The following is a 26,195-nucleotide window of genomic DNA, read 5'->3' as shown; positions in this document are numbered from 1 at the left end:
AATTGGCTAATTCTCATAAGTGAAGCTGCAGATTGTTTCCAAACCACAATGACCTCAAGAGTTAAGAGAGAGGATGAAAAAAGCCAACTCAGGACACCAGTTCTTATTTATCATGTTCTTAAAACCACCAGCTGGTAAATCTGTCCAAATGCTATTCAGGGTTAATTCTACACTTTCTTCTCGTCATATTTCAAGGGCACAAAATGGGAATATGTTCTCCCCAAATGATATTAACTTTCTTCCCTCCCTCTACCTGTTATCTGCAATCTGGCCAAGATTATAAACATGGAACTTTTTTCAGGAGGGTTAGCAATCTACTGGTCAGCTGTTTGGGGGGGGGGGAGAGCAAAGAGCTAAATTCAGCCCTATCCCTTCCTTTCTTTTTTTCTCCCCTGCCTCAAAGAGATCAAGACGTTAACTCTTTTGAAAGAGCTGGGAGTTCCTGCAGCTGTTTTGGCTTTGAGAAGAATTCAGGAGTCTCCTTGTTGTATTCAAAGGGCTCATATGTCTACAGGACAGGGCTTGAAGTGAAAACGAGAACTGACATTCAGGTGGGCTGAAACGGGCCTTTTAGGCATTTGCCTTTCTAGGACTGGACAGGTGAAAACAGGGCTATGCACTTTCACTCATTGTGTCCAGAATTGCACCTTGCCAACTGAAACGGTGAGCCTGTGATTAGGCGCCTTTGAAAGCAATTTCAGTCAAAATGAAATATAAATAGTTCAAACCGAATGGAGGATGTGAGAGGGCGAGCATTACCGTACTTTGAACACATAAACAGGTTGCTCAGGAATAAATCAGCAAGAGAATGAGGTCGATGCAGTTGAAAAAGAACTATAGAGCACTCAGGACCAGTCACTGGCCTGCAATTCAACCCCTGATTTGCAAAACAAGCAGTAGTAAGAGGGGCTTATTGTGTTCTTCTCCAAGCAGGCAGCTTGGCATCAAGTTTGGAATTTAACATCCAGAGGATCTCTACATTGGTTTAAAAACAAAAAACAAAAAGCAAGCATTGATTTCCCTAAAAATGCAGAAGGCATTTTTAGAAAACGTCAGAAATAACAAAAGCTGGACCAGGATCCAGAGAGAGAGAGAGAAGAAGGAATATTATTCCTCATGGCTATCCTTATCTGAAATAAACAGGGCAGGAATAACAAAGAGTGGACATTTGTGTAATGTGATTAAATTGCAGAATCAGCTTCACTTTTTTAGAAGACGAGTAGAACTGCTTGGTCGGTAGACTGAAACTATCCAATGAAGCTCTGTTCCAGATGCCTCTAGCATCTGTGATGAGATGGTGGTGCTGGGTCAAGAAGATTTCTTTCTGATTATGATGGTCTTCTCGTCGGATTTGTTCTCTGCAAGGTTTGCATTGTCTTCACTACTAATGTCTGCTTGGCACCAGGCAAATAAGTACTTTTTAAAAAAATCTTCCACCTTTTGAGGTGACAACTTTACATAGGACTGCCCAGAGTAGATGTTTCCTTGAATGGAGGGCATAACAATTAAAAGAAAGAAAGAACTTGACTCACAAGCCCTGCGTGAGAAGCAAAGTTCTTCACACACCCTTAACAACTTTGATGTTCTAAAGGCAAATCACAATAGCAATCATGAATGGACAATCCTAGGGAGGGGAGGCAAGCCTCCTCAAAATCGCAACCCTTTGGCCCATTACTATTCCTCAACAGCTGCCTAGAGCAGAGCTGCTTGTCCCTGCCACCCCCAACCCCCATCCAAAGTTTTAAGGAGCCGAGAGACATTTGCTGAAAGGTTTTGCTGTCCGGCAATGAACAGTAGCTCAAGCTGTCATCTATTATCAGAAGGCCGGGCTGCTATGGTGCTTGCTATGGGTTGCGAAGGCATGTATGGAATATGGATGATATCTATGGCATGCTGCACTGATAGGGCTGCAGGGACGGAGGGGAGGAGGGGGAGACATTTCACCAGGGAAGAGGAGAGGGAGAGAACACAGCTGCTAAGCAAGGCCTGTCCCTCTTCCCCACCACCACCACCAAGAGATGGACAAGGCTATACATTTTAGGGGTGGGAAAAAGATGGACAGGCCACAGCCACAGGAAACTTCACACAAGACCCCTGTGCTTGAAAGATTCTTCTGTAATTCCATTTAGATCAATGACACAGAATTGCACAGACCCTCCCCAGTTTTCCTCTGGAAAATGTGATGCCCGGGGGTCTGGCTAATGGGCTGACTGATGGCCTTGTTTAGTCCTGGGAAGGCAATGCCTGGCTGGCTTTCCCACAGTTCAGGTTATCTGTTGAGGACTGCAGGTTGCACTGGGTTTTATCTCTTTGTGGTTCATTTTATATTTATAGCCTCCCACCTGCTCACTGAAGTGTAAAAGAGGGCAACAAACAACAAGCTATTAAATAAGCTCCCAGCCCCACCAACCCACGTGCAAAAACACAAATGTTGGGAGAGTTAAGTGCTCTCCAAAAACCAGATGAAGGTTTATGTACCGAGGGAGGAGAGAGTTCATTGCAAACTCCTTGTGTCTGTTTGCCCACCACTTTTCCTTCTCACCGAAAATAGGACAATGAAGAAGAGGCACAGGAAATCCCACTGACTTTAGACAGTGAGGCTAGGAAGCTGGTCGACTCTCTGAGGTTGACAGAGGAAATTATTTACAACAGCCAGAAGCGAGTCCTTGAAGGGAGCAGGTGCCTTCCCTGGGGCTTCTGAAAGAACCAGAAATATGCAGATGTTTCAATGCCCACCCCCTTGCTTCTAAATCTCTCAGAAGATGAGCCAGGCTCGGGATGATTGTCAGAACAGCCATGTTAACTGCACAAGAGTAAACCTTTGGGCAGACACTGGAAAGCATCTCACCACTTCAGACCCTGGTTGATGGGTATAAATGGTCAGGGCCTGTGACAAGGCATTCTCCTAGGACTGCTGACTTTTCATTGGAAAGTATGGGTTAAGGCTTGATGGGCCTAGGACTCCTTGCAAGCTCGTATGTGGGAAATCTGGAGCCACAGCTGGGCAATCTATCTTAGCATTCACCTTCCATCTGTGTGAGACTACAACTCCCAGAATTCTTGGTCCACACAGCCAAGAAGAATATGACAATCTAACACCACGATGGCGAACCTGTGGCATGCATGGTATGCAGAGCCCTCTCTGCGGACACGCAAGCCATCGCCCCAGCTCAGCTTCATGCATGCAAACCTCCCGCCAGCCAGCTGATTTTTGGGTCTCCGTCGTGCATGTGCGGGGGGGGCGCATGTGAGAGACACGTGCACATGCGCAGGGGTGTTTGGGGAATGCAGGGGGGTGCAGGCATGCACAGGGTGCATGGGGGTCACACGTGCATTGCATTATGGGTGTGCATGCACACATGCGCACTTTCAGCACGCAGTGATGAAAAGGTTAGCCATCACTGATCTAACACCTAAATTGGCCAAATAATTAATCTAATAGTTTCTCACATTGCTGCTAATTGGAGCAATATATCTTCTCGTACAGGGGGTGGGAAACTACGGGCCCTTTCTGACCTGTGGACCTCAACTCCCAGAATTCCTGAGCCAACTCATGCTGGCTCAGGAATTCTGGGAGTTGAAGTCTATGGGTTGCAAAGTGACTATAGTTGCCTAGTCCTGATCTAATAGATGACTGGTTGATTTAAATTGAACTCTTTCCTATAGGAGACATAATAGCAGGTCACTTGTCTCTACTGTTGGGTGTCCTCAGTCAGGATAGGGCCCACCCTAAGTACCACATCCTGCAGATTTTGCACCTTGAATCACTTCTCCTGTTCAAAACTTAGGATGTATTTGGCTCACACTTCCCAGGGTTCTCAGTTGGAGTGAGAGGGAACAATCTCGTGTTTTATTTCTGTTTTCAAAAACAAGTTTCTAGTCCTCACAGAGCTACCCAAACACCATTCAAAAATCAAAGGGTTACCTAAAACTAAGCGTATTTAAAAACACATTTTGCCGGTGAGCTCTGAGAAATAAATCCTCTCTTTCTTGGAGGAACAAATGACCCAGGACGGAGCAGTCTTAAAAGATGGACAAAATTCACTCAGCCCAACCTACCTCACAGGGCTGTTATAGCGGGCAAAATAGAGGAGGAAGTTGTGTTGGATATGTTCCCCGCCTTGAGTTAATTGTAAAAAAAATAAGAAAGGCAGGCTGCAAATATAAAGAAATAAAAAATGGAGGGAAAGTTGCAAGGGTGACCGTGTTCCTGTCTTGCTTTCCCCCTCAGATGGGCAGGCCTGAAATAAATGACCTCCCCAGCGCCTTTTCTCCTCCCATAGAAAGAAGGGACTCCCCGCTTCTCTCCAAGGAGGGGGCAACCGACCCAAAGTGGGGTGGGGGCTCTGCTTCCTTCCCACAGTGCTGGCCTGTGCTTCTTTCCCTGTCTAGCCGGGACGGGTAGGGAAGAGGCAGGCCTTTTCGGAGCTGCAGGCCACCCCGGGGTCCTGACCCAGAGCTCCCTCCAATTAAAAGGCTGCCATGGCGACACAATGAGGAGCCTTTATGCCCTTGCATGGAAAAGGCGTAGGGCTGCCTTTCATTTTGCTGCTGCTGCTGCGGCAGCCCATTAGGGGTTTTTCCATAATGCCGGCTTGTCAGAGCAGCCAGAAGCCTGGAACAAAAGAGCTACAGAGACAGAAAGCCCCATGTCCCAAAATTTAAAAAAAAGAAAGAAAGAAAGAAAGAGGGGGGGGGGGGAAAGGGGAGAGAAATCCATGTTCTCAGCAGGGAAGACAGCTCCCTCCCGACTGGAGGAGCTGCCAGGGTGGCAGAGAGATGGAAATAAGCCGGAGACGGCACAAACAGCAATACTTTGGGGGGGGGGGGTGTCTTTGCTGCCATCACGGCCCAAGCAAGCTGAATTTGCTTTGTGAACTGTGCTGAATTCACCCTGCTGAGAAGGGTCAGCTTGCCTAACACCAAGGGATGCTCAAGGCCGTAAAAAGATGGACTTTAAGAGGAGGGCAGGTGGATGCACCCAGGGAGAGTGGAGTAAAACCTGAGCCCTCCTGCACAGGCCCTCTTGAGCTTTCTTCCCCAGATTTGGAGGGGGGGGGGGAAAGATATGTAAATCTATGCAAGCTTTCTCTGTAATTAAGAGGAAGAAAGGCTATGCATATATATGCAAATCGGGAATAAATGTGGCAAAGCTTTTCACAGTTCGGGAATTGGTATGAATGTGGGGCTTGAGCACTCACCATTCTTTCAAGGCCATTGAGAGGCAGGTTAATAAAACCCATCCTTTACATTTGCAAAGGTTTTAGAAGTCTGAGTCATACCTTCAAAAAACCCCGACACCAGCCCACCTGCTAAATGTCTCCTACGTTTCTAGGTGGCCCAGGGCAATTTTTAGATAAAACCCACCACTTCTCTAGTCCTCATACAGTGCAATCCTTGCACATTCCTGAGGAGCTGGTATTTGCCACGTGAAACTAGGGACTGCACCAGCCACATTCCTACACGCCCAGCAACACATATCCACAAAGCCTGCCTCTGGCTACAGGGCCATCACCACCAGTTTCCATTTTGGGCTTTCTGTCCCAATATTTTTCTCTCCTCCTTTTGGGGAAAAGCTGTGCCTTGGTCTCCAGACTCTTTTCAGTCCCTCTCACCCTCTTACTGAGAGAGAAAAAGGCTGCAGATTGAGGTGGTCAAGCTCGACTAAGCCAAGTTTTAAAACTTCAACAAAGAGGGATAAAGTATTTGGACAAGGAAGAGGAAAAAGAAGAGAGGCTGAATTCATGAAAATTAGCACAAAAGCAGTCCCCCCCCCCCCCCCAATGCTTACAGCAAAGAACTTCCCAGCAAAAGATTCTGTTCTTTCACAAAGAATTTCACAATCAGGGACAGTATTTGGAGAAGGTGCAACCAATGTCTGCTGCCCTCTTCCCCACTTCCCAATGTATTTAATTATTCTATAGAAACTTAACTTTCCACTTCTGTTGATCTGGATATTTAAAATTAGCCCTGCATTTGTTTAAGATACATTGTTTTGTCTCACAAGATGAGCTTGAACCTATCCACGGGCAGATTGTTGAGCTGGGTTTTGAAATCTTACTTTCTGTGCTACAGAATATATAGACTAACAAGAATTAGAAGGGCCTTCAGAGGTCTTCTAGTCCAGCCCCATGCTCAGGCAGGAAACTTATACCATTTCTGTATCATTCATTCTTCTGTTCTTCTCACCAATTTCACAGGGGATGAAATGCCCAGATCAAGATCTTTCATTCTTGAGTTTTGTATGAGCTTCTTCTGTGAAAGCTAGCTGCCATGATCAATGCCAAATCGATATGGGGGCTCTGATTGGCTAGTTGAGGAATTCTGGGAGTTGAAGTCTACAAGTCTTAAAGTTGCATGTTTGGAAACCCTTTCTGACATAGAATTTTGCATTCCTGGATATTCCAAAAAGTTTGATAGCTCTATGATGCATAGTTGTTTTGCAGAGAGCAATGGTGGTAAGATGTTTACCTTTACAAGTGAGAACTCTTTCTCACATCTTCTATACATACTTCAGGTTATAAAAGCACCTCTTTGTTAATATGCATTTATTATATTTTATCAACAGGAATAAAATGTAAAATAGAGAAACAGGAAAACATACATCCAACAGTAACAACAAAAAATTGTGTACAAAAAAGAAACATCAAATAAAACTAACATTGAACATACAAAAAGATCCATCCCAGTTGGATCCTCGAAATAATTTTTTAAAAAACCTGATAAATTCTTTTCCCCTTACATAATGAGTCTACAAATAATTATAAGCTTTATCATCCTTATTTAACAAGAAAAATGAATTGTATAAACAGATTTCAGATGAGATCTCTATCTAATAATCAAATCGAGCCAACATCTAATTATAATATATATAAAAAATGAAAAAGAGCAGTCAACAAGCTAACCCTCATGACGCCTTTCAATCTCTACACTGCAGAGCCTGAAACAAAATTAAACCTAACCTGCATATTTCCAATCTAAAAAGCAACCACCTCCTTTAATGCAGCCCACAACAATTCGTGACTATTTCCTCTTCCCTTCTCTTCCTTTTTCTTCTTAAGTTAACTTACACCCATTAAATTGCAAGGCCGTGAGCAGGAGCTGTCTGTGTTTAACCTTTGCACAGCACTCAGTAAAATTTCAGGTGTTTATTGAGAAATAATGACAGCGGTTGTTTGTCTTGCATGCAATATGATTGTTATTTCTGTAGGCCGAGTTCAAAGTCTGCCTGCAAGGCCCAGCCCAGGAGGCTGTGTTGACTCTTTCTGTAGGTCCTGGCTAACTTCTCATCTCCAAAGCTGCAGCTCCATTTTCTATAACTCACTGGTTGCCAATGATCTCAGACCTGGCGCTCAGCCACTGCCAACTGCTACTAAGCAGTGCCCATCCCAGCCATGCTTTTTCCTCCTGATGCCAAATAGGACCAGCCAAGGCCATCAAAGAGAGAGAGAGCCACCGCCATCCTTGTCTGTGTGAATCGCACCGTTTGATTCTGCACGGGGAGGGGGGGGGGTTTATGGGAAGGAAGGCTCAAGAGCTGGTTGAAAGCAGCAGGTGTTTTCTGCAGTTCCTTCCGTGCAGTCAACCAGGGTTCGGAGATTCACTGGTTATTCCCACAGCAACCTTCTCAGTGCAGCCAGGGTTTTCGGTGCCAAAATCCTGGCGCAGATACCGGTACTTTAGGTTTGGCTTTTGGCGCAGGGGTGGGCTGCTAAGATTCGCAGGGGTTTGGGAGAACCTCTAGCTAAGATTCTGTGCAGTTTGGAGAACCCCCAAATCCCACTCCTGGTTGGCCCCGCCCACCCCTCCCCTCCCAGCAATCCCCATGCGGCCCATTTTGGATGAAGGTAAGCACAGGGTGCACACAGCGGCTTGTGGAAGACGAAAAACGGGCCTACTGAAAGTTTGAGGAGGCCGGAACAGGTCTCCGGAGCCTAGGGAGGGCAAAAACGCCCCCCTCAGACTCCTGGCCTAGTGGGTGCAGGAGGCCAATTAGGCCACGCCCACCATGGCCATGCCTACCCATCAATTGGGCAGAAAACCCCTCGCTAAAATTTTTGAAGCCCACCCCTGCTTTTGGGTGACTTTACTGCAGCTTTCTCCAATTGGGCAACCTCCAGGGGTGTGGAGACCAATTCCCCGAATTCTCATCCATGGTAACAACAGATGAGGAGGCAGGTAGATAAGAGGAGAAGCTTCTTTGGTCACCAGGGGTAAAAAGCAGCCCCATCATTGACTGACCTCTGCTTTGATTCATCTCTTTGGGGTTAATAATGTACAGGTAGTCCAGGGGTGTCCAAACTTGGGAACTTTTAAGACTTGTGGACTTCAACTCCCAGAATTCCCCAGCCAGCATGGCTGGCTGGGGAATTCTGGGAGTTGAAGTCCACAAGTCTTAAAGTTCCCAAGTTTGGACACCCCTGAGGCAGTCCTTTACTTACGGCCACCATTGAACCCAACATTTCCTTTGTTAAGCAAAACAATTGCTAAGTGAGTTTTGCCCCATTTTGCGATTGTTTTTGTCACAGTTGTTAAGTGAATCACTGGAATTCTTAATTAGCTGTCAGTTGTTAAGTGAATCTGTCTTCCCCATTGACGTGGCTTGCCAGAAGGTCGCAAAAGGGGATCACATGACTCCGGGATGCTGCAACCGTCATAAATATGAGTCAGATGCCAAGCAGCCAAATTTTAATCACGTGACTCTGGGCACGCCTCCAACGGTGGTTAGTGTGAAAGACGGTCATAAGTTACTTTTTTCCGTGCTGTTGTAACTTTGAACGCTCACTAAAGGAACTGTTGTAAGTCAACTATAATTTGAACAGAAGAAATCCCCCATAATTCTCTCTTATGTCCCCTAAATTCTAGGGCCTAGAATCTCTCCAGGGATTACCTGTATGAAACAAGGATGATCAGCGAAGTCATACGGTCCATTGCTGGAGCCTCAATTGCTGAGAACTTTTGGAAGAGAATTTGCTTTCTGTCTAAGCTGCCTTTTAGTGGAAATGAAAGAAGCAGAGGCGTAATTAGCGATCACTCTATTTTCCCCACATTATCAGAGCCCGCTGTGATCAGAACATGTCAACAGTTTCCTATAAGGCAGGTGGAAAAGCAAAAGCCGAGTGAATATCCAGCCATTCCCCCAACATCCCCCCCCAACCCCAGTCTGAAAAATAGGAGCTCAGAGGCAATAAACAGCTACTGGTTCCAGACTGTCCATTTGGCAAGCCTCCTACGACTTTTGAACTCCTGCAGATGTGATGATTGTAAGAAAAAAAAATAGTTTGTCCCTCCAGCTCACAAGTACTTGAGAAACAGAGTTTGTCTTTGACCTCCTTTCCTTTGATGGTTCCCTCTAGATCTGTTGGTGACATACATGTCTCACCCTCTCCAGAGAGCATCAAGCAGGCAGCTGTCTTTTCAAGCACTGTCAGTGACATGGTGGAAATGCAATTGTAAGCTTGTTGGGGACAAAGAGAGACAGTTTGAAAGGGACGGTCTATGTACGTGCATTTCTGCATTGTATCATACCTCGTTTTCTTTAGCCTTGCTACTGTACATTTGATGGCAGAGTCTTGGGGGAGGGGGAAATAATACACTGGGGTGGAGGAGAATTAAAGTGTTTTGCTTTTAATACTCCCTAAACCTGCTCCAAATTGGGCTGATGGACTTTAGGGCGCTCATTTGCCTCTTAAATTCACGCAGCCCCACCAAAAAGGGGCTGAAATTTTAACCCTGCCCTTTCCAGTGACAGTATGGTGACTCAGAAGTCAACAAATTAACATGCAGACCAGAAAGTTTTTCCTCAAGTCCAAGAAAAGGAGTGACAGTCATTTGATAGTTGATTCAAGGAGTTCCTTCCTGTACAATTAAATGTGACCGTCAATTAAATGTAAAGCAGCAGATGGTTCTCCCATTAATCTCTACCCAGAGACCTTTTTATACAACTAGCTACAACATGGCTGGATTCCAAACAACTTGCTGAAGCCCTAGACCCGTAATGGCGAATCTATGGCACGCATGCCAGAGGTGGCACGGACAGCCGTCTCTGTGGACATGTGCGCAGTCGCCAGCAGCTCTTCTGATTTCCGACACGCACATGCATGCCAGCCAGCTGGTCTTCGCTGGTGCCAGAGTGCCAGAAAACGGCCTGAAAAATGGCCAAAAACCAGACTGTTTTTCAGGCCATTTTTGGGGCGTTTTCAGGCTATTTTGGGGGCCTGGAAATGGCCCCCAAAACAAATGGAAAATGGCCAAAAACAGGCATGCCCACAGTGGCCAGCTAGTCTTTGGTTTCTGGCACGCACATGTGCACACACATGCATGCATGTTCCAGTTTGGACACTCGATGCCAAAAAGGTTCGCCATCACTGCCCTAGGCAAAGCAAGATCCCTCCGATCCATGGGTTTCCCCTAAAAATGCTTTCCAGGCCAGTCCTGGAATCTTATTTGCCTGCTGTGAAGAGTGCAACATACTCCATCTCAGTTAAGGAAATCCAATGAAACACCAAGTTTTGTCCTCCAGCAAATCGAAACGTCTTGGAGGCTTCTGCCCAGTATCTATTGCTGATATGGAGGCAATTCACTCAGTCTACCCTTAAGGCTTTCATGAGGTTTTGATAAGATTCTCCAAAAGGAAAGGAATAAAACAACGCCTGTAGCACAGTTATAATACCACCTTCACTCCAGCCTGGAGAAGGTAAGTAGTTCTAGGCAGGCCAGTGTTTTAATCGACAAAGACTGAATCCATCCATGTTCTTTAAGCAAAATTATCTAGGTTGGACTCCCAGCAGTTGCCAAATTGGGAGGGAGAGCGATTCAAATTCCCTTCCACCATGAATGACACCAGGCGTATGCTGGAAACCTTGGTTCATTTGCGTTCTCAGGACTTCCCTTGAAGTCTCAGATCTGTTGTACAAAAAGGAGAGTTAGACATCAGAGCTATCCAGAGACCTCATAATGTCAGAAGCATAAAATGCGGAGGGCCTATTGGTGCCAGGCACCCTGAATTTTCACACCATGGCAAAAAGAATAATGGAAAACGAAAAGAATATGGCACTACGGCAAAAGAGAATACAGCAAAATAGCGATTCTTGTGTGGAGAATTATTTCCTGCCCTATTTAAGCTGCAAAGGGCAACTCTTGGTCAGGAGGGAGGTGCAAGAATGTCCAAGAAGGCAAATTCTGGAAGGTATTTTTGCAAGGTCAATGTTGAAAGGCCTAAAATTAGCACAGTCAGCTGCCCTGGAGGGCACAGGTGGTTGCTCCCCCACCACTTCCTCCTTTCTCATCTCAACCCCGAAAGAAAGGCAAGCATTCAGTTCCTCCTGGTTTACCCCAGACCCTGGTTAATTTTAGCACAACGTAAAAGATAAAACAGAGAGAAGGAGCAGAAGACGTGTCCCTTTCAGAAAGAAGTCTTGTTTCACTACACTCAGAATTTACTCCCATGGAAACGGGCAAATGCATTTTTCCTCTCTTTTGACCTAACATACCTTAAGAGGTCGACAGTTTGGTGGTTCGAATCCCCAGTGCCGCGTAACGGAGTGAGCTCCCGTTACTTGTCCCAGCTTCTGCCAACCTAGCCGTTCAAAAGCATGTAAAAATGCAAGTAGAAAAATAGGGACCACTTTGGTGGGAAGGTAACAGCGTTTAGTCATGCCAGCCACATGACCACGGAGACGTCTTCGGACAGCGCTGGCTTTGAAACGGAGATGAACACCTCCCCCTAGAGTCAGGAACGACGAGCACATATCTGCGAGGGGAGCCTTTACATTTACCTTTTTACCTTTCTTTAGGGAAGGAAATGCAAATTGTTGAAATAGAGCAAGGAATCAAAAAAGAGCCTCCTTGGAAGAGCCTTCTTCAGCTTGGAGGGTTCTGGGAAGCGGGCTGAGAACAAGGCTCATGGTGACCGGCTTCACGTACAACGTTCAACTTTCATGTGGCTTGTTTGATTTGGCTTAGATGTAGAGGGAAGCCAGCCAATTGTGACATTTAAGAAGTCACGGTTAAACAAAACGTGGGTCATTTTGGTCCGTGCATTAGATAATACAGCAATGAGTAAATAGGGTTATCAACATCTGGGCACCAAAAATTGGGGTGCCTAGTCAATTGGCAGCCAAGACATACAGAAAAAGCAGGCTGCCTGCTACCATCTAGTGGCTGGCCTGGATTTTTTGCTGCCCAGATCTGGTTGATGTAATTTAAGAGTCCCTCCACGGTGAGCTTCCACAAAGTTTCTCCCTGCTCAAACTTTCACTGTCCCAGAGTAGTTCCGCGCTTGCAAGGACTTGAGAGTTCCCTCTCTTTCTCTTGCTTCCTGTTCTCAAGAACTCCACTGCTTGTCTATAAAGAAACCCTGGCTAGAAATATAAGACCCATCACAGATGTTTTCCCCCAGAGCAGACCCTCCCTCCCATATCTTCCCTCTTGTCTTGCTGCCAGTTTGGGTTGCTTCATGGCCAGCAGTCCTTGTTATTGCTGGGAGCTGTTTACTCAGCCAGCCCTACCTGTTATGAAAGGACTCTCCGCGAGTGACACAGGTGGGAGGGACCGTCCTACCCAGCCTGGTTATGTCTCTCTCTGACAGCCTAAAGCCCTGTGCAGAGGAAGGACTGGGCACTGTCCCTTGGCTTGGCCTGCCCTGCCATTGTACCAGGCAGATTGGTCTGAGGGCATCTCTGCTGAAAATTTGGAGGGGTGACAGAGAAAGCAAGCCAGGCAATCAGTGCCAGGACTCAAGTCTCCTAGACTAGTGATGGCTAAACTTTTTCTAAACTGTGTGCACTTGTACTATCGGGTACGCATGCCCACCCACCTGCGCATGCATGAGCAATCTCACCTGTGCATGCACGAGTGACCCACCACCACCACGCATGCACGAGTGACCCCTGTACGGGAGGGGAATTTTCGCCCTCGCCAGGCTCCGGAGGTTTTCCTGAAGCCTGGGGAGGGTGAAAACGGCCTCCCCCAACCCTCTGGAATGCCGAAAATCAGCTGGCCGGTGTGCACATGTGCGCCAGAGCTGAGGGCTGCTGTGCCGGCAAATATGGCTCCATGTGCCACCTGTGGCACGCGTGCCATAGGTTTGCCATTACGGTCCTACACTATCTGAAGTAGAGCCTTCCTCAACCCACTCCTACTCTCCCCATCCCAATTACACCTGACAGGTGTGATGCATCTGGAAAAGCAGTAGGTAGAGAATGACCAACATTTACTTGTTGGTCTTAGGTAGGGGCAGGAGCTGTAGGAAGGAGGACATTCTGTATTGGGTACGGGAGTCATTCTCAGGGGTGGGGATGAGAGGTTCTCTTTTGAGAGGGTCTTTGCTGAAATTGGTGTCTTCTCTGGTTCTTATTAAAATAAGGATTCACCTGTTTAAGAGGTACCTAATTGCTGTTACTTCCCTTTTCAAAGTAGCTGGGCTTTGCAATGTGGCAAACTGGAGGGAGGCAGAAAAGACTTGAGAGCTTGAAAAAAGGAGTTTAGCAGTTCATGTAGGGAAGACTCAGTTCCAATCCGTTGTATTTCTGCTTTCGTCTCTGGTAGAGTGGGGGTGGGCGCCCACTTCTAAAAATTATTAGAATTAAAATTCACTATTATAAAAAGGAGGGAGAACCTGCCAGAGCACTTTGCACTTTGATTTATCGGTCTTATTTTGCAACTGGCGGTTTGAAATATGGACAAGTAGTCACAACTAACTTTGTCGCCTAGTCACCTCTTTCTATGCATGTCCCTCTTGTCTTCAAGGTGACAGGTAAGATTTCTCTTCATTGTTTTACCCTTTTTACAGGAACTCCGAAAAGCTGGCTGGTGCTCAGAGATGGCTCCTGGCCCTGATCACCCTTGAGAACACTGCAGTTTTTGAGGTCTAGAAACTAGAAAATGGACACTCAAGACAGGAGTCTGGCTGCAAGAGTCCTGTTCCAATATTTAAACTGCAACCCCCACCCCCCCACCCCAATTCCCAAGCTCTTCCCTCATTGCCACCACATGCCCTGGATTCCCTAGTGAAGAAGTTGATTATGGAAGGGATAGCTTTGCTTTGGGAGAAAGAGTGTGCAATTGAACAGCCTCTGCCTCATGCACCCTTCAGTTCTGAATATCCCCCTCTTATTTTTTCACTCTTGTAGGCAAGACACAAGAACCTCAAGGCAAGTGGAGCAGTTCCATGCATCTCAAGGACCAAAACACGCCCAGCCCTCCTAACAAAAGTCTCAGAGCTGCTTCACTCGCAGAATTGTCCATGAGACGAGTGCATTCTACGCCAGTAGTCACCAACTGGTGGTCCGTGAACCACTGGTGGTCCACGAGAAAATTTTGGTGGTCCGCAGAAAAGTTTTTGCATTTTTTATATTGCACTAAACCAGGGATCCTCAAACTACGTCCCCTAGGCCGGATACAGCCCGCCAAAGCAATTACTCTCACTCGCTGACGGGATGGGGTCCTTCAGGCATTTAACTTGGCTGCCTGTTTAGTAACTCCAGCCCTTCCCTCCCTCCCTGGGACTCCAGGCGCTTCAGTGAGCGGTGCGCGAAACTTTGGCTCAAAAAACAGAGTTTGCAGGGGGCCGATATAGCGCCCGGGCTGGCTACAAGACAAACATTCATTCTTGACCGTATTTGAGATTTCTATGTCTTATGTCCTGCAATGGACAGCAAACCTAGGATTGACCCTGGGCGCTTCTCTCTGCTAACAGACGGCCAAGCTAAGTGCCTGAAGGACCCTATCCCGTCACTAATTCATATTAGTGGTCCACAGGATTTAAAATTATGAATTTAGGGTCCCTGAGGTCCAAAAGGTTAGTGGCCCCTGTTCTAGGCTGTTTCTCCAGCAAGATGGCTAGATCACATTTAGACCTGTACGAGCAACAAAGATGATTATGGGACTGGAGACTAAAACATATGAAGAACGGTTGCAGGAACTGGGTATGTCTAGCTTAAGAGAAAGAAGGACTAGGGGAGACACGATAGCAGTGTTCCAATATCTCAGGGGTTGCCACAAAGAAGAGGGAGTCAAGCTATTCTCCAAAGCACCTGAGGACAGAACAAGAAGCAATGGGTGGAAACTAATCAAGGAGAGAAGCAACTTAGAACTGAGGAGAAACTTCCTGACAGTTGGAACAATTAATCCGTGGAACAGCTTGCCTCCAGAAGTTGTGAATGCCCCAACACTGGAAGATTTTAAGAAGATGTTGGATAACCATTTGTCTGGAACGGTATAGGGTTTCCTGCCTAGGCAGGGGGTTGGACTAGAAGACCTCCAAGGTCCCTTCCAACTCTACTATTGTATTGTATTGCATTGTATTGAAAGGCTGTTTCTCTCCGGGGAATCATCCCAGCCAGCGAAAACCATTTTGCTGGCACAAGACCTGCTAATTATTCCGTTAAATTTTATCAGTTATAGCTTCCTGGCATCCACAATCAAGTTCCAGTGAAGGTAAACACCACCGTTGTGAATTCATTGAACTCTTCCCATTTTTCATATGAAACAAGCGTGAGAGCTAAGATCTTTAGTCCCCTTTAACTTAGCAAACAAGAAAAGGCACTCTCTGGCAACAAAGAGGTCTTTAATCTTGGAGAGAGAAACTCAGTCTGAGCTAGAAACTGGAGACATTCCAATGAGAAACAAACGTATCTGAGAAATAACTGCCTCTGTGGGCCACTACTATCTCTTGAACATCTTCATCTCAGCCCACAGATCTCCTGTTCCTCCTCCAGACAAACACATATGTACAACACAAACACTTAAAGGGACAAACATACAAACCAAACGTAGACATGCCTTATCAAGAGCCTGAAGTCAGAATGGGGTTGGGTTGTCTTGGATTATTATGGTATCAAATTCCACCCATTGTGTTTAACATTGGGCAAAAAGAGTTTGTCTTGAACAGCATACCTTTGCATTTCTGCCTGAGAAATCCAGTTTCTAGAGCCAGCTTGGTATAGTAGTTAAGGCCATGAGCTCTGGATTTGCTTTAGACCAGTTGGGTAACCTTGGGCCAGTCCCTGTCAGTCCTAGGAAGCAGCTAAGGGCAACTGAAAAATGGTGCCAATAAAACTGCAGGGACTAGTCCCAGTAGTTGCCAGGAGTTCAAAACTAACTTATCAGGGGACACAGAGAGAGGGGGGGAGGGAGGGAGGAGAGAGGGAGAGAGGGAGGGAAGAGAGGGAGAGAGGGGAGAGAGAGTGTGTTTTGCATTTGTAGCAAATGAAAGCAGATGCATTATTAGGTTTCACTATTGCTTATCTTGCACTCCAATATCTCCTAAATCGTTTTGCCAGCTCGATGTAAATTTAGAAAAAGGGGCAGCATCCCTTGAAGCCACTCTGCAGTCTCGGAAAAGGGTGTCAAACTCGATAGCGTTGCGGGCCGGATCGTGATGTTTTTTGCCTTTGCTGAGCCGGGGTGAGCCTGGCCTGCGTGGGCCGTATCCAGCCCGCGGGCCACCAGTTTGACAGGCCTGGCCTAAGAGAAAGGGTAACCTAAATCAGTGACACCATAGACTGTGGGAGGCTTTTTAGCATCTGCTTTCCCTTTCCTGGGGACATGAGGTTTGACTCACTTGCTAATGATGGGGATTGGAGTTGAGGGTTTGCCTGGGCCAGTGCATTTTGTTTACTCTTGCTCAGAGTTTGATTGCAGGGTGACCTGCTGAGAAGTAATTGGGAGCAAACACAGTTGGGAGGAACTGGGTGCAGTTGACTTGCAGGTGCGTCCCTAACTAAGATACAATCATTGGGAAAGAATTTTGAAAAAAAAGGACCTTCGTAGAAATGCTTAGGCCTATTAACAGAGCAGGGAATGGCTAGAAAAGCAAAAACTGTCTTCCATCTTAAGAGTTGTACTCCTTAAACAGCGTTCTTTCTGGAATGGAAAAAAATACAACACACGTTGGAAGTGTGAACACCAAGAGGCTGATAACTGGAAAGAGCAATGTTGAGAGGAAGAGAGTGCTAAGGAGATGTTGGGACAGGGCTTCAGGGGAGCTGAGATGGATTTCATAACCTTCGGATCAGGATAGATGTCCTTGGAGAAGCTACATTTTAACCTAGGACAAGGGGTCTCCAAGCTTGGTTACTTTGTGACTTGTGGACTTCAACTCCCAGAATTCCATAGCCAGCATGGAGTTGAAGTCCACAAGACTAAAGTTGCCACGTTTGAAAGCCCCTGACCTAGACGAGTTAGAATGAGTCCAAATAACAGCCAAAGGGAATTCATGGATGAGGTCAGGCTTTATAATTTAATGAGTATCTTGATTTGCATCTTAAGCAATGAATCCAAGGTATAAACCAAACCCCTTATTTGCAACTGGGTGGCACATTTAAAAATAAAAAAATGCAGGCACTTAAATGCAGGCAACTCAAAAGTGCAACTCCACTTTTATCTTAATCCCAGGTGGATCATGTTCAGTGTATCATTTTTGGATATCATCTTCCCAAAGTAAATGGGGGTAAGAAATCACATTCTGCGTTAAGCCTAAGAAAACATCAATGCATTAGAATGATCATGTTGGTAGAGAGTTTATAAATGCGACTCTGGAAAAAGTTGTTTTCTCATAAAATGGAGCTTGCTCAGAAACTGAAATACACCAAGTAAATGACATGAAGAGTGTGAAGTAGAGGAGAGGGGTAAGGGAAGAAGAGAGGGATAGGAGAGAGGGCGGAAAGGGGGGGAAGAAGAGGAGAGAAAGGAGAAGTGAAAAGGGGAGAGAGGAGAAAGAGAGAGGAAGGGGAAGTAGAGAACAGAAGGGTGACAGAGAGAAGAAAGGAGGTAGGGAGGGGGAGGAGAGAGGGAGAAGAAAGTGACAAATATGATGTATGGAGAGCAGAAGAGCCAGTAATTGTTTTGGGGAGTTGATGGTAAGATGAATTGATGTAAACATTTAATAATACAATACGATGTTGGCTATGTAATAATATACATGAAAAAATAAAAAATAAAAACTTTATTAAAAAAAGTTGTTTTCTGTGCATTTAAATGTATGAAAGATACCAGGAAACTTATCTACGTGCATTTATCAAAATATTATTTCAGGTGAAACTTCTTTGTTATTGTTAAAGGAAAGTTTTTTAGGCCATTGTGTGAGAGCAGAATTGTGATTCAAGGACTCTAAAAGCAGCTTTGGTTTCTCCCTAGTCCCAGTTTGTCTCGGGCAGGTGTGTGTATGCTTTGAACTGGGCCTACTGGAGAAGGGGAGGGTTTCTGCCTGTTGTTCCGACAGGCACTGTTTGTTTTTCTCTCCATTTGACAATCACGGTGGCATACAAGGGGAAAGCAATTAGCAGAGGTCAAGAATGTTGACACAAAACTGGTTCCAAGCAACCAGGGAAACCTGGCCTCTATTATAAACCAGGGAGAGGCGAGCAAGAGGGCTCATTAGTATGAACCCTGTTTGCAAAAACATAAACAAAGTTCACTGCACTTGTCCTCCAGCTGCCACCAGACCCCGCCAAAGGAGAGATCAGCTCATTAACCCAGGGAGAAGGAGAACGAGAAGGAGAATTAGGAGGAGAAAGAGGAAGGGAGGGAGGGAGGGAGGGAGGGAGGAAAGAAGGAGATAAACGAGAAAGAGGAGATGAGGAAGGGAGGAATGAAGGGAGGGAGAGAGGGAGGGAGGGAGGGAGGGAGGAAGGAGATAAATGAGAAAGAGATGAGGAAGGAAGGAAGGAGATAAATGAGAAAGAGGAAATGAGGAAGGAAGGAATGAGGGGAGGGAGGAAGGAAGGAAGGAGATAAATGAGAAAGAGGAGATGAGGAAGGAAGGAAGGAAATAAATGAGAAAGACGGGGATGAAGAAGGAAGGAAAGAGATAAATGAGAAAGACAGGAGATGGGGAAGGAAGGAAGGAAGGAAGGAAGGAAGGAAGGAAGGAAGGAAGGAAGGAAGGGATATGAAAAAGACAGGAGATGAAGAAGGAAGGAAATAAACGAGAAAGACAGAAGATGAAGAAGGAAGGAAGGAAGGAAGGAAGGAAGGAAGGAAGGAAGGAAGGAAGGAAGGAAGGAAGGAAGGAAATTTAGCCAAGGAGGTTTGGTGGGATTTTTGACAAATTAGGAAGATTTTACAAAGCTACCTATCCTGACCAGTCTTACTTCTGGAATCAAGCAGAAGAAGTTCTGAAGGGGAGACCTGGACTACCATTCTCTAACGCTGCCTGCAAAAACAGGCACAGCCGAATTACAACTCCTCCCAGAAAAGGCGCCTTCCCTTAAACGTGCAGCTGCCTCTCTATCTGATGAGTTAATCACTTAGCTGTTTAAGGGATGAAACGCTGATGAAGACGTGTATCACAGCACAAGGCAAAGATTTAGGTAAAAATGTCACCGAAAATCAAGCTCTGCATCAACATGAAATACCAAATCAAGCAGTTACAGGGAAGGGGAGGGAACACATCTAGTTTTAATTTTTAATGAACACCTGTTTCCAAGGCTTGAACTCAAACACACCTATGCCTTGGTATTAGCCATCTTCTGGATTCTGTGCATAATTCTGGTGAAAAACAGATACCAGCAAGTGTACTCGTGGTGCAAATAACAAGCAAGAATCACATTATGATGAGCAAAATGCTTAGTAAAAAAAATGACAATCGATGAAAATCGTGTTCAAAAGTGCAGACATTAACAGAAACACACATCACACACACACACACACACACACGCACACACACATATATATATACCTTTTCAGGCCCATTTTAAAAGGCCTGTGTATTATTTAGAAAGCTTAAAAGGAAGCACTTTAATTGGAGCAGCAGAGATACTGTTTGATGGGGATAACTGGGCCCCGTTTCTAGATTTCCACTAATAAGGGATACAAATTCAAAATAATGTTATCTCTATAGTTTTGTCTCTTTGAATTTTTCTATTTCCCTTCACTGGTTTTATTCCTCCTTGCATCTTATGTTTATGCTGCTTTATTACTTTGGAATGTGTAGCTTATTTACCCATTAGGTATTTTGCTTGGGGAAGTAACCCTTTGTGAGAATACTTTTTTTAAAATTTTCCTGTTCGATTTGAGCTAAATCAGCTTCTATCATTTCACCCCTCCCTTCTCATTTATACAATGCTTTATTATCAGAAGAGGTTCTAATAAACAGGCTATGTCTGGCCGTGGAGATTCTCAATTATCAAGGTCATAGTTGTCCCAAAGGTACTTTTCCAAAAAGTAACTGGACTTTCTTGGATTTCCCCCCCTTAATATTTCTCTTCTCATCCAAGAAGCTTCTTTAGTTCTAAAGCAGAGGTCTTAAAACTTGGCATCTTTAAGACTTGTGGACTTCAACTCCCTAGCTGGCTGGAGAATTCTGGGAGTTGAAGTCCACAAGTCTTAAAGTTGCCAAGTTTGGGGACCCCTGTTCTAAAGAAACGTTAGGAGAGAAAAAAAACCCAAGAAAGACCAATCGCCTTTTGTAAAAGCAACTGTGGGATGGGATGTGCCTGATACATGGACAAACAGGTAGGATCAAGTAAGCATCTCTTAGGAACAGCCTTAAAGGACCAAGGAAACACCATAAGGGACAAGCCCATCAGCAGATGCAAATGAGAGTCCAGGTCAACTCAAGCCATTGATGTAATTGATGAACTCAAGCCAACAATTTCGTTTCTCACTTCTCATCTGTTCCCCTTACCTGAGGTCTCCACAGGGCAAAAAAAAAAAAAAAAAAAGCCAAGATGGTTGCCATGACAGAGCAAGCAAAGTTCCACATTAAAATATAAATAAATAAATAAATAAATAAATAAATATATATATATATATATATATATATATATATATATATATATATATATATATATATATATACATACATACATACATACATACATACATACATACATACATACATACATACATACATACATATATACACCTTTGATGGTCTATATGCTAACTCAATCGTGCCCTACAGACGCTGCTACCTGTTTGGCAGTTGGCTACTGGCAACCACCAAGTGACATCTTGTTTGTTGGTTGTGATTTAATGCATTGCTTTTCAGCTGCACTTGACAGTTTGCTAATCCATTAATCCCTAAATTAAGAAAGCAAAAACATATCGGCAGCATGCCTGGGAGGAGGATGTCCCTTTACTCCTCAGTTAGGAGGGAAGAAATGAGTTTTGAAGGGAGCTGGATTCTTGAGAACCAGGCCCAGGACAAAGGAGGGAGACCCAGTGACACCCCCCATCCCTCCCCTTCCTTCCTGGGGGCATTTTTGCAAGTGGAGAAATGTTCCAAATCTGTCTGCAATGGAAGTCAGGCTGGGGCTAATCGGATGAGTGCCTCCCCGATTTGCATCCTAATTAAACTTGAATGCTTGCAATTCCATTTCAGCTCACAACCCCTCCAAGCTTGGCCAGACTAGCAGCTGGCTTCTCTGGACCCTCCTTTTTAAGAATTGTTGTTTTCTATATTTCAAGCACCAGGAATGTGTCAAAGTAAAATGGACTTTCAAGTTTAGATAGGAGGAGGAGGAGAAATAAAACGTCCTTGTGACAGACTGGCCTCGGTTTGAGAATTAAAGTGTTGCTATTCGAGGCGGAGTAGACAAGGGTTGCTGCCTCTCTTAAATACTTTGTCATCCAAAGCCACTCAGGTATTTTGGCACCTGAAAGAGAACTCCTCTTCCCTTTTCTAGCAGCAGGTACATATAGGTAGTCTTTGTTTACGGACCAACTCATTTAGCAACTCTTCAAAGTTAGGACAGTGATGAAAAAAATAGCTTCACAACTACTTCTTGCTTTCACAACCTTCACAGATCTGCAAAGATAAAGAAAGCTAACATAGGATCATAAGCACAGTTGCAGTTTCACTTAGCAACTGCTTCACTTAAACACCGAGTTGCCATTCCAATTGTGGTCGCTAATTGAGGACCTAAAAAACCCCTCAAAGTCCCGATGATGTATTCTTGTCCCACATGGAGTTTCTAACCCAGACACCCAAGATCAGCCCTCTCAGCGATGATCTCATTCTGCCAAAGGTAGAGAGGTCTCAGAGAGAGATGTTGAAATGGTTTTCTGTCAGCCATAATTCCTTCAGTGTAAGGAAAGTTATTTTCTCTCTGGTTTTAGCTATTTTCTGTACCTTTTTGGAAAGGAAAACTGGGTTTTTGGTCATCCTAAAGGTAGATATTACAAATATTTGCTTCATTGGAAAATACTTTAGTGATTCAAGCATTATTATGGCTGTGCAATTATTTCATTCAGAGATTTGGATTTGATGATAATTCAATTAAAACAATGATTTGATTTTTTCCTCAAATCGTATTCCAAACCGTTTAAACCATCAAACTACATCAGACATCAATTTGGAAAAAAATTTGGGCCATTTAAGACACTGGCATCTGTACAAACATGTTTTTTCCAAAGGCCAGGCAGGATCAAACTGATTTTCTAAATCAATTCCAAAATCTGGTAATCCAGTGGATCTGACTTTCTTGGTTTGGTTCAGAAATCCTCATCATCTGGAGACTGACTGGTGAAGCCAGTTTATCTGTTTGAAGAAATAATCTACAATCTGGAAATGTAGACTGAGACAATAAGAATGGTCATGGTGGCTGGGAATGATGGGAATCATGCCTTAGGTGCCCAAAGGGAGTAAGACATTCAAAAGGAGGAGAGTTACTTCTTGTGTCTTTACGTCCAGAATCTAAGGAAGAAGGGCACCTATGAAGTTGTACAATGTCTAGAAGGCGTGATTAACCTTCTGAATAGTATCTGCTTAAACAATCTCCCCCTCCCCCTTATTACTGACGGTTGGTGTAAGAAGCCATAAAACAAGATCCAGTGGACTTAGCCCTTCGCCAATCAAACCCTTTCCTCTCTTATTGATGTCTGTTTATTCTTATCACCAGCACCTTCCTCCCCACTATACAGACAGCTTAGGCTGAGTCAGGGTTTGCAAAATAAGTTTCCCCTCTCCTTTCGGTGATGCAACTCGGCAGTGGATAATGGGAACGCTGAAAGTTTCTAAGAAGTCTTCATATAAGGAGATGCAGCTTAATCAGAAGCCTCCTCTGCATAATTTGTGCACAGGAAGTATCTAGGTGGTTGGTGAAAGCCCATTGCATCCCTTCCGCCAAGCATTTCTTACATTTGAATATATTTTATTGTAATGTGTAAATTTTTGTCTATATCTTTCTTAGGGTGTTTTGATGTTTTTATTCATGTCAGCTGCCTTGATTGTCAAAGAAACAGAAATGCCAATCCAATAAATTTCCTGCTTTCTTGAGAGAAAAGTTTGTCCTTGCTTTTTGCTTTTTCTAAAAATTCCTTTGAATAGTTTATGAATACAGGACCTCCGGGAAGTGTCCATTCCATCTAATTACGGTATAGGGTTTTTACGGTAAACGGTAAAATTACGGTAAACGGTATAGGGTTTCCTGCCTAGGCAGGGGGTTGGACTAGAAGACCTCCAAGGTCCCTTCCAACTCTACTATTGTAATATTGTAATTATCAATTTCTTTTTGCCTCTCTTAATATTAGCCAAGATGCCTAGCCAAAGCATATTTTTCTTCTTCAGCTAGTCTGGGCACATAGATCCTATCGAAGCTGCAACTGAAAATACCATTTATAGTTTGAATATACTACAAAACAGTATATTGTATATCGTGTGTGTGCGTGTATACAGATATTTGATTTTTTTTTCCCTCAGAAAAATTGAAATGTTTGCGGCTGTCAAAAGTATTCTGAAAAACAAGCTTACTAAGGATAACAGTAATAGTTCTGAACAAAATTTAATCTCTAAAAAAAAGTTCAAAATCACTTGCAAACCAGACGTTACGACTCCTAATCTCAGTTGTACAGTATAAGAGGTTTCGGTTATTTAAGTTATATGTGGGCCGTTATGGAAGAGCAAACGCTCTCTGTGCATGCTCTGAGACACTCGTGAATTTTTCGCTGGTAAAAGTGAAGGCGCTAGAAACAAGTCGGGGGTTCTTCACCGCTTTTGACTAATGCCCTAATAACCCTCCCTCCCCACCCACCCACCTCCGGTAAAGAAAACTCCGCGAAGCCCAGCCCTTCGCCGCCTTTCACGCCGAGAACGATTTAGGCGACGAAGCCGGCGAAACCACATTTCCCAAATTCCTCTGCCTTTCAGTTTTGCCTTTTCCCTTCGCGGGATTTGGGGACACCCCGCGTTTCCTCCTTAAGCCCACCGCCTCAGCCGGCGATCTAGCGTCCCAAAGTTACAGAAACGCACAAACTCAACCCAAACTCAACTCAACCCAAACCATTCGCCCCCGCTCCCTCCGACGGGAAAAGTGGTTGGAGGGGGGGGTGTCCGGGGAGGGAGACAAACAGGTTTTGCCTCGCGGCGGCGACAGCAGCGCGCAGGTTCAAAGGCGTCGGTAGTCGAGGCGAAACTCTCGCATGCTTCCCCTTCCCGGCCGCGGACAAAACACGAGAAAACTTTCCTCCCCGATCCCCGAGCGAGCAAGCCAGCATCGCGCCCGCGTTCAACACGCCCACAGCTTCAGATCCTGTTGGGGGCTAAAACAGATCCTCGATCGCCTGGGTTGCAAAAGGGCCATTCCTCCGCGCGATCCCGCTCACAAGCCACCCGAGGCCGCGGAGCGCAAGAGGCGAGCGGGGTCTCTTACCTGCTTGAGAACCTGCCGAGCGGACGCTCCACCAGAGGAGCAGCGTTAGCGCAGGCAGGCAGCTCCGGATCTGACGCTTCTTCATGGTTTCGGGTGTTGGGAACTGGAGGAGAGAGAGCCCCGTTTCTCCCGGCGGCGCGCGCGGGATCCCGGGCTACAGCATTCCGCTTTGGGATGGGAAAGACGGAGCAAGAGGAGAAGCACCTGATCCAGACCCCAGGCGGACGAGTCAGCTTTGACCGGGGGGCGATCACTTGCTTCTTTCCTGCTTCATGGGGGTCTTTGGCGAATCCCCCTCCGCCGACGCCTCTTTTTTTTTCTTCTCGCCCCCCTCCCAAAGTGGCCAATTCTCCCCTACCGGAGCCACGAACTCCGTCTCGTAGCGCTTTGATCTGTTTTACTCCACGGCACAACTCACAAATTACACACACTTCATTCACGAGAAGCTCGGGCCTCATTGGCCGGGGCTGCGCCGCGCTCCGGCCAATCAGAGGACAAGCGAGAGAACTCCGGAACGAGGAATGGAAAGCGGAGATTTGTTTTGAGAAGGAGAAAGCGCGCGCGAGAGAGAAAGAAAAGTCGACGCCGGCTGGCAATTTGTCAGAGTCTCGTTCGACCGTCTCTGTTGCGATAGGTTTAACAGACTAACAGAGTTGGAAGAGACCTTGTAGGTCATCTAGTCCAACCCCCCGCCCAAGCAGGAGGCCCTACACCATTTGCAGTCCAGTCCCTTCTTGAAAGCCTCCAGTGATGAAGCTCCCACAACTTCTGAAGGCAACTTCTGCTCCATGGGTTGATTGCTCTGTCAGAAAATTTCTCCTTATTTCTAGGTTGAATCTCTCCTCGATCAGTTTCCATCCATTATTCCTTGTCTGGCCTTCAGGTGCCTTGGAAAAATAGTTTGACCTCTTCCTCTCTGTGTCTTCCCCTGAAATATTGGAAATGAAGGATGCATCGGTAAAGCAGTCACTGCTTGGCCCCTTATGTTGGATAGCCTCGGAGGAGGGCTAAATAAAAGCGATTTTGCCACACTGGATGGTTTCGTTCATGGGCCCACCTTCCAAATGAATTCTTCCTCATGGATAATTTAAAAGTGTCCTTCATGGTCCCTTTTTGCACCTTTTTCTATCACCGCCCTTGGATTCCACCCAAATTAATGTTCAATGTCTGTCCCCATATAGTAAACTTACTTAGCATATTTACTAAAGTTAATCTGATCTGCCTTAACCCCAAGAGCTGGGTCAACGGTATTTCTTAAGGTAACATTTGGTATCTTTATTTTGTATCCTACCTAATGTAGCCTAATTCAGATACGCAATTCTCTGAAAAAGGCCCCAAACGCTAGGAAAGGTAGAAGGAAAAAACAGATAGATGACCAGCTGTAAGGTGGTTGCCCTCAGTTACAATGGCAATGGGTGCGTCATTGGAAGACCAGAAAGACTAGTTTAGGGACTGATAGTTTCCTTCCCTAAAGAAAGGTAAAAAGATAAAGGTAAAGATTCCCCTTGCACATATGTGCTAGTCGTTGCCAACTCTAGGGAGCGGTGCTCATCTCCGTTTCAAAGCCGAAGAACACGGAAGACTCAGGGAACGCTGTTA

General features: G+C 45.3%; 1 protein-coding gene across 1 annotated transcript in view; it reads right to left on the bottom strand.

Moving 5' to 3' along the window:
* Nucleotides 1-25,124, bottom strand: part of ERBB3 (erb-b2 receptor tyrosine kinase 3) — a 107,218-nt gene extending 82,094 nt beyond the window's left edge. Inside the window, exon 1 of the mRNA XM_081934725.1 lies at nucleotides 24,597-25,124. Coding sequence (XP_081790851.1) covers nucleotides 24,597-24,681 — 85 coding nt within the window. The 5' untranslated portion in view covers nucleotides 24,682-25,124. The remainder of the gene's footprint in view (nucleotides 1-24,596) is intronic.
* Nucleotides 25,125-26,195: the final 1,071 nt, after the last annotated feature.

The sequence above is a fragment of the Natrix helvetica genome (assembly GCF_964273705.1).
Source record: "Natrix helvetica genome assembly, chromosome: 1".
Lineage (NCBI taxonomy): Eukaryota > Metazoa > Chordata > Lepidosauria > Squamata > Natricidae > Natrix > Natrix helvetica.
Note: the sequence above shows the minus strand (reverse complement) of the source record. Positions and strands in the feature narration are given on the sequence as shown.